We start from the raw sequence: 14,943 nt of genomic DNA, 5'->3' as shown, positions 1-14,943 counted from the left end.
TTTTTGACCAAAAACCTCCAGTGGGTAGATGTTAGGGAGCTGCTCCGTCAGTTTACAGCGCCCCTCCCCGCCTCGCGTCTTTCTTAGCGCAATAGCTAACATTCATTGAAAATCCTTCAACAGACGCGTGGGTTTATGTCATTGTATGAGTATTCACTGAGCGCTCAGAGTGGGAACGTTAATCAGCAATGAAAATATTAACTTATTTCTAGGCTATATATTTTTTTTCAACTTAAAAGCCTAAAAAAGAAAAATCTCAGTTCACTTCCGAAAAGAAACCTTCACCCTCAAGCTCTCACCCCTGCGCCTCACTGAACGGCACTGGCCACAAGGGGGCAGTGGCGGCCACGGAGTCGAATCTGGGGATGTGCGCGGCGGCTCGGCCATCGGTTGCTCTCGCCTGGCGCGCGGCTCTCGGCCTTGGATTAGCGCAGCTGGGGACGTGGGAGGCCGCGGGCCCCGCCCCCGACCGGCGGCGGCGGCGGCCCAGCGCGGCAGTCTGCGCTGCAAGCGGAGCGGCGCGGAGGGCGCGACCAGCGGGTGGGGGCCCAGGAGTGTGTACTGCCTTCCGGGCTCCTCTCCGCGCGCTAGGGCGCGGGCACCACCTCGGGCCCCTCGGGCGGTTGCCAGGCTCAGGGCGCCGGGGGTCGGGGGGGCAGCCCATCGGGGTGCCGGGACCATGGCGCTGCGCGCCCGGGCGCTCTACGACTTCAGGTCGGAGAACCCGGGCGAGATCTCACTGCGGGAGCACGAGGTGCTGAGCCTGTGCAGCGAACAGGACATCGAGGGCTGGCTCGAGGGGATCAACAGCCGCGGAGACCGCGGCCTCTTCCCGGCCTCTTACGTGCAGGTGATCCGCGCCCCCGAGCCCGGCCCGGCGGGCGACGGCGGCCCGGGCGCCCCGGCCCGCTACGCCAACGTGCCACCCGGGGGCTTCGAACCCCTGCCTGCCGCGCCGCCCACCTCTTTCAAGCCGCCGCCCGAAGCCTTCCAGCCCCTGCTGCAACCGCAGCAGGCGCCGCCGGTGAGCACCTTCCAGCCGACGGGCGCGGGCTTCTCATACGGCGGGAGCGCCCTGCAGCCGTCGCCGCAGCAGCTCTACGGCGGCGGCGGCTACCAGGCCAGCCAGGGCAGCGACGATGACTGGGATGATGAGTGGGACGACAGCTCCACCGTGGCTGACGAGCCGGGCGCACTGGGGAGCGGCGCTTACCCGGACCTCGACGGCTCGTCGTCTGGGGGCGTCGGCGCTGCTGGCCGCTACCGCCTGTCCACGCGCTCCGACTTGTCGCTGGGCTCCCGCAGCGGCTCTGCGCCCCCGCAGCACCATCCGTCGGGGGCCAAGAGCTCGGCCACCGTGAGCCGTAACCTCAACCGCTTCTCCACCTTCGTCAAGTCTGGCGGGGAGGCTTTCGTGCTGGGTGAGGCATCGGGCTTCGTGAAGGATGGGGACAAGCTGTGCGTGGTGCTGGGCCCCTATGGCCCCGAGTGGCAGGAGAACCCCTATCCCTTCCAGTGCACCATCGACGACCCCACCAAGCAGACCAAGTTCAAGGGCATGAAGAGCTACATCTCGTACAAGCTTGTGCCCACGCACACGCAGGTGCCGGTGCACCGGCGCTACAAGCACTTCGACTGGCTGTATGCGCGCCTGGCCGAGAAGTTCCCGGTCATCTCGGTGCCCCACCTGCCCGAGAAGCAGGCCACCGGCCGCTTCGAGGAGGACTTCATCTCCAAGCGCAGAAAGGGCCTCATCTGGTGGATGAACCACATGGCCAGCCACCCGGTGCTGGCGCAGTGCGACGTCTTCCAGCACTTCCTGACCTGCCCCAGCAGCACCGACGAGAAGGCCTGGAAGCAGGGTAAGAGGAAGGCCGAGAAGGATGAGATGGTGGGCGCCAACTTCTTCCTGACCCTGAGCACGCCCCCCGCCGCCGCCCTCGACCTGCAGGAGGTGGAGAGCAAGATCGAAGGCTTCAAGTGCTTCACCAAGAAGATGGACGACAGCGCGCTGCAGCTCAACCACACAGCCAACGAGTTCGCGCGCAAGCAGGTGACCGGCTTCAAGAAGGAGTACCAGAGGGTGGGGCAGTCCTTCCGCGGCCTCAGCCAGGCCTTTGAGCTGGACCAGCAGGCCTTCTCGGCCGGCCTGAACCAGGCCATCGCCTTCACCGGAGATGCCTACGATGCCATCGGCGAGCTCTTCGCCGAGCAGCCCAGGCAAGACCTGGACCCGGTCATGGACCTGTTGGCGTTGTATCAGGGCCACCTGGCCAACTTCCCCGACATCATCCACGTCCAGAAAGGTAAAGCCTGGCCTTAAGAGCGGACGGTGTGGGATGTGTTGTTCAGGCTGAGAGGGTCATTTTGACAGAAGTCCCATTGTCTGTTTCAGATTAATATCCCACAGGTCGGGATCCCGGCAGGGATGTGGGCAGCCAGGCGGTGCCCCAAGGGTAGGGCAGATGGTGGGCTGGTAGCTTCCTCCTTAAAATATTTCCAGACAGGCTTTTCCAGACAGGCTGCGGGTACTCTCTTCAGAGGAGGTTGAGAGAGCACTTTTGACGACAGTGCTGTCATTTTAGAGTTTGAATAGTTGGGTAATGAGCTTCTGGGATCGGTCATCTTGTGTCTAGGGTAGAATCAGAAGGGGACCCAAGCCATGTTAGGCATCCATTTGAACACTGGCAGTGTCACTTAGCCGTGGGTTTCGGGAAGTGTGGAAATCAGGGGCAAGAGTGGATATCTGCAGATAAAGGTAAGTCCTGCTTTCGCCCCTCTGCTCGTCTCAGCCCCTGCATTGGTAGAGAAATTAGGGTCAGTTCTCTGTAGGTACTACTTAAATGGGGCGGCATAGGAATTTCCTGCACAGGCTTCTTGCTTGCGACCTTTGTGAAATAAGGTAAAACACTCAGCCAAATTTCAGGAAGTTTTAAGAAAATTACTCTCTTTAAGCTTGGTCATTTTGAATTTGGTGTCTACTAACCGACTGAAATTAAGATGTAGAATGTATAGGATCTGAGTATTGTGTCTGAGAGCAGTGTTTCTGGTATCTCAGCGAGTTAGCTGCCCAGCTGTCGGAGCTTGTTTTATTTAGTCGTCGTTAGTGTCCCTAAAGACTGAAGTTTGCAGATTGTTTTCTTAGAAAATAAATTAGAGCAGAATTAGAGCAGTAATTCCTGCCTTAACCTTACTCGCTGGCCTGCATTCTGATAGCCTGCCTGGAGAGAGGGAGAATGGGGAGGGGTTGGAGTGGGGAGGCAGCCTTGCTGAGAAGGTCTTCGGTTCAGTGTGGGGGAGGGGAAGAGGACGTCACTAACCACCTTCCTGAGGGGGTGGAAACCTCCTTGGGCCAGTGCCTCTGGCCCTGGGTAATGAGTCCCTTGCTGCCCTTTCAGGTGGGACTGCTCATTTACAAACAGCCCAGATCTTTAACCTGTTCTTCCTGGTATTAAGCTAAAGTTTGCCTCTCTTAATTCTCTTTCTGTTCCCTGGAAACACACAAAGTAAGTTTCTTCCTTGTCATGTCAGCCCATCAGAACTTTTGGAAAAGCAGCTTCCTTTCCCTCTGCTGCACTCCTGCCTCTTCCGAGTAGGTGACAGGCTTCTAACTCCCCAGAGGGGGGTCCGGCAAACTTGCTGATGCTGGTGTAGTCCCTGCTAAAATGCACTGCCCCAAACATCTGCAATACTAGATTCAGTGGAGAAGAGTAACTTTTTTTGACAATTTACATCTTGTAAGTGCAGTATAAGGTTAAATTAGCTGTTTGGGCAGCCATATCACTATTGACCTGCGTTGAACCTGCATCTTTGTTCCCTGTGACCCCCCTTTTTTGCATAAATTGCTTTGGATTCTTGATATTTTAGTCGGTGCTGGTGCAACTGACTCTTTGAGCCTTTAATGCGGGATCTAACATTTAAATTCCACTGTGTTACATCATTCTGGATCCAGTGCTGGGTATCTTTTTACATGTTTCTGTGAGTTTATGCAGATTGTTGGTAAACAGTTGAAAGGGTGGAGCCAGGTACAGACGCCTGCAGTCACACACAGGTGGCTGGCTACTACAGGGCAGCATCAGTTCATTCAGTGGTTTTACTGTCCACACACTCAGCCTTGCTGAGTGGCTCTGCTGTCGAAGTGATTAGAAAATACTTGATGTTTGCTATAAAGTCTATTTTGAGTTTATATGTAGTCTGTTAAGCCATGTACATAGTTTATTTTTTTTTTTTAACACTAGAACTAAAATCATCTCCTATTGGGATTTGAGAGACTTCATTAAAACCAGTACCATTTTTACATTGTTTAAACAATTCAAGGGCCCTAAACATAATCTTCAGGAACTTCAGAAAGAACATCAGTTGATATTCAACGTGGTTTGTTTCTGCTGTAGCCTTGGTGTGTGATGTACAGGGAGCGTGTGTCCCTGAATAACATGTCTTTAGAATGTACTGCCATTTAAAGCTATAGCGTGCAGTGCATAAAGCTAAAAGCATTTGTTTACAGCCAGCATTTATCAAGGATGCTAGTGTTGGCCGTTTTAGGAATACAGATGAGCTTTAAGCACGGCTGAAGCTTTTTGAACATGTTCTGGATGTTCACATGATTGTATGGAGCAGAAGAAACATCCCCCTCCCACCCCCACTACACAGTTGCTGTTGGGATGAATCTTCATCTCAGCACTTGGGAATTTTGTTTGCAAGTTGTTTTTTCCTTCAGGATCTCAAAACATAATCATATTGTAGACCTTACTGTGACTTTTGAGAGAAGAGTCAAAAAAAAAAGTGAAAATCTTGAAGCAGTTTTGTGCGATCTTTTGTTGTGAGTATTTGGCCCAAAGTTTTTATTAAGTCTTTGTTGTTTCCAGTTAGAGAAAAGTGGTTTTATCCCTTTTACATTTTACATGTTCTAATCATATATTACCCTGGAGAAAAGCTTGGCAACCCACTCCAGTATTCTTGCCTGGAGAATTCCATGGACAGAGGAGCCTGACAGGCTACAGTCAGGATTGCACAGAGTCGGACACGACTGAAGCGACTTAGCACACACGCAATCTTATATTAAGAGACCCACATTCAGTTGAGTCAGAAAAAGATTAGAAAGTACTTTTTGATTACTAAAGCAGTTATGAAGGGGAGTTAATTAGTTCTTTTTCTCCCTTTGTCCTTGGGGGGAGAGGACGGGACCATTAGGCTCCTCTGGAGCCTTTTTCTTATCCAGGAGACTGCTGCCATCAGCCAGCTTTCCCAGAGTTTTGGACCTGAGGTCTTCCATGCTGAGTCTGTAAGCCACACGTAACTCTCTAAGTTAGTTACAGTTCAATAAAATTTTAAAAATTCGGTTCCTTAGTCATACTAGCTATACTTCAGGTGCTTTATAGCCAGCGGTTATCATACTGGACAACAGAGATGAGGCCTGTTTCCTTCCTTGCTCGAGGTTCCCATTGGACCGTGTTGAGCTGGACTGTTGGCCAGAGTTTAACTGTACATCTTGTCATGGGTTTCTCTGGCAAATCGATGATCTTTTCACATACTTCCAGATAGTTTTCTTTTCTCGATCACCTGGCATCCCCTCTCTGTATGGACTTAAGGAATAAAAAATAGGCGGGGAAACAGGTCCTGCTAGATCCTTCTCTACAGAACATCCCGGGTACCCAACCATTGAGTAATACTTGTGCAGTGGGAGGAAGTCCACCGGTTTTGCAGCCTGCCTTCATGCCCCGTTCAGAAAACCCAGCTGGGTTCCGGATGGACATTTGAGGCTCATAAGGAACCATCTCCAGAAAGAGGGTGGGACACGTGAACACCCTGCAGTGTGGTCAGCTGGGGTTCACTGACCATACTTAGCACTGAAGCCACTGCTTAATCATGGTTTTAGCATAAGTGCTTTCTGCAAAAATGAAGAGAGCCTTGTGTTTCCTTCAGCGAAAAGGGAATGTTAGAATTCTGATTTTTTTTTTTTTAATCTACTGATGAAGTCTTAGATAAACAGACCTATTTTGGTTCATGGAGTTCAGTGTAGGAAGAAGGCAGTTTTCTGTAGTCTGAGGTACAGTAGATGGAATTCAGAACTTGAATTTTATTCATATTTTGCTTTGTTGTCACAGGAGCCCCTTAAATTCTTTGTTCATGGATGGTTCATTGATTGCTGATAACCAGCCTACACAGGTCTATCAGTGAGCTTTGTAACCCTGTGCTCTTGATTTTCTTTTCTTGAAATGGCAGCCTCTTATCCCCTTCTCTTCATCGTCCCTGCCTGCTGTATGCTTTTATAATGCCAGTGTTAGTGAGTTTGGTGTGGTGTGTAGAATATATTTCACTATCAGTTTCTTAGCATATTCAATTCTGTTTCCAAAGATACGATTAATCTCTGGTATTTAATGAAGCTTAATCTGTAAGGCAGCGAGTGATGGTAGTTTAAAAGCTTTGGGCTTATCTCTTGGGGAATTCTGTGAAAGGGAAAGACTGTAATGTTAGATGATGAGAAATGTTGGTTTCATCTTTGTTTATGAATCTGGACTAGATAGCCAGAGGCAGTGACTTAAAGGGAAATTGTATTCCAGAGAAAAGGTATAAAAGCATGTAAAGGTGATTGGTTGGTATAGTCTGAGTATGTGAAGTGGGGATGCAGAACCAGACAAATAAACAGGCAGTCCTGTTTTCTGTGCTCGTAAATTAAACACGCAGGGTCTACTTCACTGCCCTCTGTAAATGGTCCAGACGGAGCTTCCTTTTGAACAAAAAACAACCCCAGGACCTCAGGAATGATACACCAGTAGTGAGCCTGTCAGTCTTGTGGGTAGAATTTCACCATTGTGCTTCCTGTCAGCACAGGGAGGGTTGGTCTTCTGTCCCCCAGACATTAATTAAAGATAGCCAGAGTCCCGGCAGGGCACTCGAGGTAAGGCTGGGCCACAGCAAGCCCTTCCCTCTCTGCTCCCCATTCTCCTGTGTCTAAACATAGCCCTGAGATGGTGGTGCCAAAAATACAGAGAAGAGGTCTATTAAGCGGGCTGTTTACAAGCTCATCCTTACTTTGAAACGTCTGGGCTAGCAACTGAGGTCATTCACCGTTTTTGCTTTTGTCTCATCTATAACTGTACCATTTTTCCTCTCCCATCCACTCCTAGTTATTTTTTAAGGAGACTTCAGTTCCAGCCTTAAGATTTGGCCCAATCTATATTTTCTTAGTGGAGACAAATTTGCCTTTGGGGTTTTTGTTTTACATGACTGAATCCCTTGGTTAAAGCATCAGTGTGACTGGCCACTGAATGTCTTGGTCACCATCTAGGTGGGGACACTACTCACATCACCTTGTCATTGGTTTTTCCAACTTCTTTTTTGAGCCGTGAAGCCCTCTACAGAATCCTATCAGGAAGTCTGGTCCGTTAGGCTGGTCACTGTAGAGCCCAGAGGTGGCATGGACCCGAACTGCCACTCACGGTCTTTTGAGGAATCTTGGGCTCAGCTGGACTGTCTGTCCTCTTGAAGTGTCATATGCACAGCCTCCTATCTGGTCATTTTTGAATTTTCAAAGACCGTGTGGAACCTAAACAACCCTTACCAACATGACACTTTTCTTTTCAGGCTAAATAATCTGCTGTCTCTCGAAGTGTTTTTTAAAACTGAAGTTTCATATCAAATTAGACTTAATTTGCTATCTATTTATGATGATCACACACACACACACACAAATAGCACACTAATGCTTAGCTCTGTTTAGAGACACTGTGCCCAGAAGACCTGAACTGTTTGTCATCCCATGTTTACAGAGCACAGACTCGATTTGTGTCAGCAAGAGGGACAGACAGGACTCTGATCCTCATGGAGGTTTTTGTTGTTGTTGCAGTGGGGGTGCAGAGCAAGTCCCATCACAGAGTTTTTTGACTGGTGGCAGGGAAGCTGTGTTCCAGGGTGCTGAGAGTCCCCGGGGCTGTACAGAGCAGATGGGGTTGGTCTGGGTCTGATGGGGGGCTGAGTCAACTCTGGAGCCCCACAGCAGAGTCCGGTCACCATGGGCCAGCCTGACATCTGGGTGACCAGATGTGAGGGGATCCTTGGGCAGCTGTTTTAACCTCTGTGAGCCCCGTTTTCTCCCTGACAGAGGGAACACTTCCTCATAAGGTCATCATGAGGACCAAATGTTACGGTTCTTAGTAGTTGCTCACTAAGCAATTGATTTTGCAAAGTATAAAGATACTTTTAAGATGGGAGATACTCCCCCTTAAAAGACAATTCCAGAGATCTTATCATCCCTTCAGGTGGCCTTTTACCGCCAGAATTGCAGACAAAGTGTAAAACCCCATAGAGTCACAGGTACAATAGTTGAGTGCTGTATTTTAATGCAGCTGTTGTTTTGCACACCAGGAAAAATGGTGACTGGAGTAATCATTGGTGTTATTGGAGCCACCAGTTTGCTGTGGTTCACATTAAGGAGTTTATGTAAATTGTCTCTTGTCAGCCTCTCTCTTCCTCCAGATTCCTGTGTCCTTGCACAAGCGCTGGCGTTTCTGAGCCTCAGTTCTATCACCTGAAACTCTGAGGGTCACGGTTTCCTAGATGTCGTTTTGTTGGTTAACTCTTTTAATAGCATCGCTCCTGCATTGAAAACAAAATATTAAAGAAAAAAACAAAAATAAAATATTCCAAAGTATATAGTGAACATTTTGACCTTGTTTCAGGCTAGTTTCAAGAGCATTCTATTTGTTTATGTGTCTCTGTAATCTAGGGGCATGAAAATCCTTTATCGGTTGGCATGAAAGAAGAGTCACGCACATTTAGTTCAGATCAGCAAACAGGCATCCAGGTCTTCCCCTGCCAGGTGTTGTGAATGTGAAAGTGATGACTCCCTGGCCTTCAGCCTGTGATGAGAGCTCCCAGGTGTGCTGACGCCAAGGCGTGCTGGGTGGCTGGAGCAGCTTTCCTCTGACCCAGATGAGGGTGTAATTAATAGGGCCACCAAAGAGAGAAGGTGTGATGGGCTGTTTTCTCTCCTACAAGCTGTAGTTCACCTTGAGTTCTAAGTACTGTCTCCTCTTCAGACATAGAGCCAGTCTTGTATTGTTGATCTTGCATTTGTAGCTCGGTTAAACTTCAAGGTGGACGACTTTTAGCCCACATGTCATTTCTTCTCCCTTTCCTTGGAACTTTGTATCTCTCACTGTGATGTGACTTTTTTCTTCTGATAAAGAAGTTTTATTTGTTATTTAGCAGGTAGGGAGGCACTGGTTAGGGAGGAGAGCTTAACATCATTCAGTTTATTCATGGGATCCTCTGAAAGGTAAACCTGATTTTATTCAACAAATATTTAAGTGCCCATCAGACACTAGTAAAGATGCTATGGTTGCACCAGAAGTCAAAGCAAAGATCACCACCCTTGTAGAGTTTGCATTCTAGCAGGGTGGAGACACAAAGAAAAAACACACACTGAGTAATTATAATGTGTGTCCAAGTATGATATGTGTTCAGTTCAGTCACTCAGTCATGTCTGACTCTTTGCGACCCCATGGACTGCAGCATGCCAGGCTTCTCTCTCCTTCACCATCACCCAAAGCTTGCTCAAACTCATGTCTATTGAGTTGGTGATGCCATCCAGCCATCTCGTCCTCTGTCATCCCCTTTTCCTCCTGCCTTCAATTTCTCAGCATCAGGGTCTTTTCCAGTGAGTCGCTCTTCGCATCAGGTGGCCAAAGTACTAGAGCTTCAGCTTCGGCATCAGTCCTTCCAGTGAATATTCACGGTTGATTTCTTTCAGGATTCACTGGTTTGATCTCCTTGCAGTCCAAGGGACTCTCGGGGAACCGCACCTGCACCCACAGCAGCCTCTCTGGGTCACCCCTCACGACCCAGGCCGGCCCCCACCTCCAGAGTGCAGTGGGAAAAACACCTCGGTCAGAAAGAATCTGGCGACCGGGCCCCAGGTGTACCCACCACCTGCCTCAACGCCACAGTCTGGGCCTGTCCCCACCTCCAGAGCAGGTCACTGGGGGACCTTGGGGCCGAGGGGAAATGAACGCTCCTAAGGGTGGCACAGAAGTAGGCTAGACCACCAAGCCACAGGCGCTCTGGGCACAGAAGACCCTCTCCATGCCCACCACGGCGGCCCAGCCCAGGTAAGGCTGAGTCAGTTGGTCTCTGCGGCCGGAGGGGCACAGGGCGATACTGGTCGACCTGATGAGGCGACCCAGGAGCTTGAATCTGGAGCGCAGTGACAGTCACCCACCTCATGGTATATGTTAGGGGGGAAATAAATGTGGAACAGAACAAGTGGACTTGCGGAGGCAGGAGGCAGAATGAGGTACGTATTGAAAAGCATGATCATCGAGAAGATGAGATTTAAGGAGGTAAGGGAGTTAACCAAACAGGTATGGGGGGAGAGTTCTTCAGGCAGGAGATACAGCTGGGGTAAAGGTGCTAGCGTGGGTGTGTGCTGGGCCTGCTGAGGAACGGCAGGGAGACAGGTGATGGGTGCTAAGAGAGTCTGAGTGGGAGGGGAGGTCCCAGAAGGTTCGACTTACAGGGCTTCCTAGGTCATTAGGATTTGGAGTGAGAGCCCTAGTTTGACGGGAGCCATTGCAGGTTTTGAGGGAAGGAGTGATATACCAGTAGACCTTTTAACAGACTTACTCCACTTGCTGTGCTAAGAAGAGAATGGGCAGGGATGAGGCAGGGTGGGGAGGTCAAAGGTAGAAGCTGCTGCTGCTGCTCCTGCTAAGTCACTTCAGTCGTGTCCGACTCTGTGTGACCCCATAGATGTAGCTAGGGGCCAGTAAATCTGATAATGTGGCTGAGAGATGATGAGACAGTGAGGTTTCACTCTAGATTTATTTTAAAGATAGAATCAGCAGGTTTTCCTAAAGGAACGGATGTGGCACCTGAGAGGAAGAGGAGACGTCAGAGTGAGTCTGATTTGGGCTTCATCAATGCTAATAATGGAGTTTCCATCAGCTGAGATGAGGAAGGCTGTGAGTGACACAGGGGTGGGGATGGGCTATTAGGATTTGAGTGTAAGCCTTGAGGGTGGACAGGCTCCTGCATTCTGTTCCACATCTCCCCTACCCGGCGCATTCACAGTCAAGCCCCAGGTCAAGTTCCTGTCCTTGGAGTATCCCAGCCCTTTTCTAAGTCGTCTTTGCTGATAGAATGCTGACTGGTGTGCCAGAGACTGTATGTTGCTTGGTTAGTGTGCAGGGATCGTGTTTTTACGTTCCTCAAGTATAAAGTTCCACTATTTCATACATGCATAGTAAGTATTTAATGAATGCTTGTTGAATTAATGAAGTAGGCACTCCAAAGTACTTCTTGGTTAATTTTGAAATAGATTTCTTCTGTAATTTATAGAATGTTTTTGTTTTTCTATTTATGTGATGATGGATAACAGGATTTAAAAGCGTACAGGAAATAAAGATAGGATTTGGATGTGTTTTATGGGTGAAGTCATGAACATGTGAGCAGTTTAAGTCTTAGACTTAAGTATCTACAAAATAACTTTCCAGAATTCACTGGAGTGGGGAGGAGGAGAGGAAGTTTGAAAATGCTTCATTTTATGTGCCAGAAGAATTATGTACCTCATGATTGAACTTTATATTGATTCTTGGTGTTTAAACTCGTGTATCGTATGTTTCTCTCCTCTTTGGTAAGCTTTCATGATACTACTCTTTCCCTGGGGTCCCTTTTGCTTAATTCAAAACATGTGAATTAGAGCCTGTGCATTCAGGGTGTTGAGTGACTTGGATGCACAAACCATTGGGTGTGGGTGTTGGGCAGGAGGTGCCTGCCCTCAGGGAAAATGCAGTTCCGTGAGGGAGGGAGAATGTGTGTGCAGAAAACTGAAATGAGAGGTAGATCTGACTTAGTTCCTATGTAATAATAGTGCGTGAGAGTCCAGGGTTGTGTTAGAGGTTTGAGTGGTAGCATTGGTTTTCCCTTTGAAAGATAGTTGTATTTTGCCTTTTGGAGGAACATCGATGGACAGTGCACGGTTGATCTGGAAATGCTTTAGGATAGGTTTGATAAGCATATAAGAGCTGATAGGCTCCATGCCCAGAGCTTAGGTCACTGAGGGAGGCTGACAGGTGAGTTAGCTGTCACTATACAGTGTGACCCATACAGGCACGGTAGCACATGCCACGGTGTGAAGTAGGACAGAGGAGGTGTGGTTAACTATGCAGAGTTCAAGGGTGGCTCCTCCCTGTCTCAGCTGAAGAAGAGTTTTGAAAAGCAGTTGGGAGTTTGCCTGGTGGGCAGCGCAGGGAAGGGCATTCTGGGCAGAGGGAACCATAAGTACAAAAATCAGGGACTAAACCCGGCTGCCTCTCACATCAGCCTTGGCATGGTTGCAGCTGGACATAGGGCCCCTTCTGGATGCACTGAATCTGAAAGGCGGGAACATGTAGCCTAGACACTGGTGTTCTTAAGAAAGGTCCTCGTGGTTTTGATCCTGGAGGTGATGGAGGGAGCCTCATGGAAGATCAACAGGGGTATTGATGTGATCGGGCCTGCAGTCCTGGTGACGGGTGTGAAGGGTGGCTCGGGGTGGGGCAAGATGGGAAGTTCTTGGAATAGTTCGGGCAAGACATGGTGAAATACTAACCTGAGAGAATGTCTTTGGGGGTGGGGAAGAGGAGACAGAAGGAGGTGTTGGCCAACAGGAGTGGGGGAAGGGGCAGGGAGAATAAAATGCCCTGCACACTGAGCCTGTGGAGCTGCCAGCAAAGATGCCGGAAGATGCATCGGGGTCTGCAGCCAACAGGTCAAACCCACCCAGGTGCCTGTTCATTTATAGCACTTGAGCTTAAGGATGTTTTATATATATATGTATTTTTTTTTTAATGGTTGTATAAGCCTCAATTTTGCCTCAACTTGCAAAGCATCAAATATTTACTGTCTGACCCTTAAAGAAAATGTTTGCTGACCCTTGACTTGGAGGTCAAGCAGGTTAGGGAGTTGATGTATGTGTGGCTGTTGCTACCATTTTTAAGTACTTACTGCGTGAACAGCAGTATTCCGGGCAGTCACATCCATTGCATCTAATTCCATTCAGGGGTGGGTGTGGCAGCAGAGTGGTCGTGAGCCTGGACCTCAACCATATGGGGCTGAGTTCCCACCAGCAGCTTCGCTCAGCCTCAGTTTCTTTGTGTGACACCTGGAATAACCATTTTCTATGGCAAATATGTCTCTAAGCAATAATGATTAGCTGTTGAGTTAGTTTGCCAGGACTGCTGTAACAAATTACCACAAACTGGGTGGCTTAAGAAAAGTATAAGTTTGTTCTCTCCCAGTTCCGGAGTCTAGAAGTCTGACATGAAGACATCGGCAGCGCCGCTCTCCCTCCAAAGGCTGGAGGATCCTTCCAGCTTCTGGTGGTTGCCGGCAATCCTTGCTGTTCTTGGCATGTAGACTCATGGCTCCAGTTTCTGCCTCCATCTTTACCTGGCATTCTCCCTGTGTGCTCATCTCCTTCTTTTAAGGATTCTACCACTTTGGATTTAGGGCCCATTCTTCCAGTATGGCCTTGTGCTTGCATGCTCAGTCACTCAGTCATGTCCGACTCTTTGCAACCCCATGGCCTGTAGCCCACCAAACTCCTCTATCCATGGGATTTCCCAGGCAAGATTACTGAAGTGGGTTGCCATTTCTTCCCCCAGGGATCTTTGATCAAACCTGCGTCTCTTGCATTGGCAGGTGGATTCTTTACCATTGAGCTACCTGGGAAGCCCAATCCAGTGTGACCTCACCCAAACTAATTATGTGGGCAAAGACCCTGTTTCCAAATAAGGTCACAGTTACAGTTTCCAAGTGGATGTGAATTTTTGTGAGGAGATACTGTTCAACCCAGTATAGCTGTTTAACTCCCCAACTGGGTGCCAGGTGAGGCTCAAGGAAGTTGAGTGATTTCCAGAATCACGCAGCTAATAAGGAGACCTAGGATTTGAGTTCACTTTTAGCCCTGACCTGAGGTCAGTACTCTTTATGCTACAATAGGTAGGATGCCTGCTAGAAAATTGTTTTATCCTATAGGCAGTCAGCAGCCACTAAAGGTTTGAAACTGAAGAGTGACTTCTGAACTGTGATAAAAGTAGCAAATGTACATTGAGGGTTTTTGTGCATCAGGCATGGTGCTTTGCACTGGATTATATCTATTTAAACCTCATGGAAGATTTTGAGGTAAATTCTCTCATTATCCCCACTTTGCCGGCAGGAAGGCGGTGAGCCATAGAACCTAACTGTGAGCTCTTGGCATGCGTCCCCCGAGTGCAACCTGGTTCCCAGGAAGCTGCTCCTATTGGCTGAGTACAGACCTGCAGAGGCTTGTTAGTAGACCAGGCTCGAGGCAGGCTTTGAAAGAGCAGGTGAACTGAAGACACCTGTCAGGGAGAGTGGTAGGACTGGTGAGGGGTGGCTCTCTTGAATCTAGAGTTACTGTTTACTTGCTAAGTCATGTCCAACTCTTTTGTGACCCCGTGGACTCTAGCCTATCAGGCTCTCCTATCCATGGGATTTCCCAGGCAAGACTACTGGAGTGGGTTGCCGTTTCCTCCTCCAGTGGATCTTTCCGACCCAGGGATCCAACCCACGTTTCTTGCATCTCCTGCATTGCAGACAGATGCTTTACCACTGAGCCACCAGGGAAGCTTGAGTCTAGAGTTACCTTTGAAGTATTAAGTTTGAGTGACAGAAAGTAGTGATGCCAAGAATAGAAATAGGTAGGTTTAAGAAAAGAAAGATTAGAGGGAAAGAGAAGGAATGGGGCTGAAGGGATCCTTAGAAAATCCCATTTTCTGGACTTTTTATTATATTTCGTTATATTGACATTTGTGATTTTCACAAAAGCCCACCTATTGCCTGCAGTGAGAAATCTTTATAAATGCTAGTAAATGTCAGCATGGGTAATCTATAAGTTTTCATGTGTTTTGAGTTATATTTTATGTCTTTTAAAATACTGTA

The 14,943-nt window shown here is 48.7% G+C and overlaps 1 protein-coding gene across 1 annotated transcript in view; it reads left to right on the top strand.

The window, feature by feature from the left end:
* The first annotated feature begins 458 nt into the window (after nt 1-458).
* SNX18 (sorting nexin 18) overlaps nt 459-14,943 on the top strand; it is a 28,733-nt gene continuing 14,248 nt past the window's right edge. The window contains exon 1 of the mRNA XM_061393541.1: nt 459-2,306. Coding sequence (XP_061249525.1) covers nt 680-2,306 — 1,627 coding nt within the window. The 5' untranslated portion in view covers nt 459-679. The remainder of the gene's footprint in view (nt 2,307-14,943) is intronic.

This window comes from Bos javanicus, chromosome 20 (assembly GCF_032452875.1).
Source record: "Bos javanicus breed banteng chromosome 20, ARS-OSU_banteng_1.0, whole genome shotgun sequence".
Taxonomy (NCBI): Eukaryota; Metazoa; Chordata; class Mammalia; order Artiodactyla; family Bovidae; genus Bos; species Bos javanicus.
This window is presented reverse-complemented; position numbering and strand designations above follow the sequence as displayed.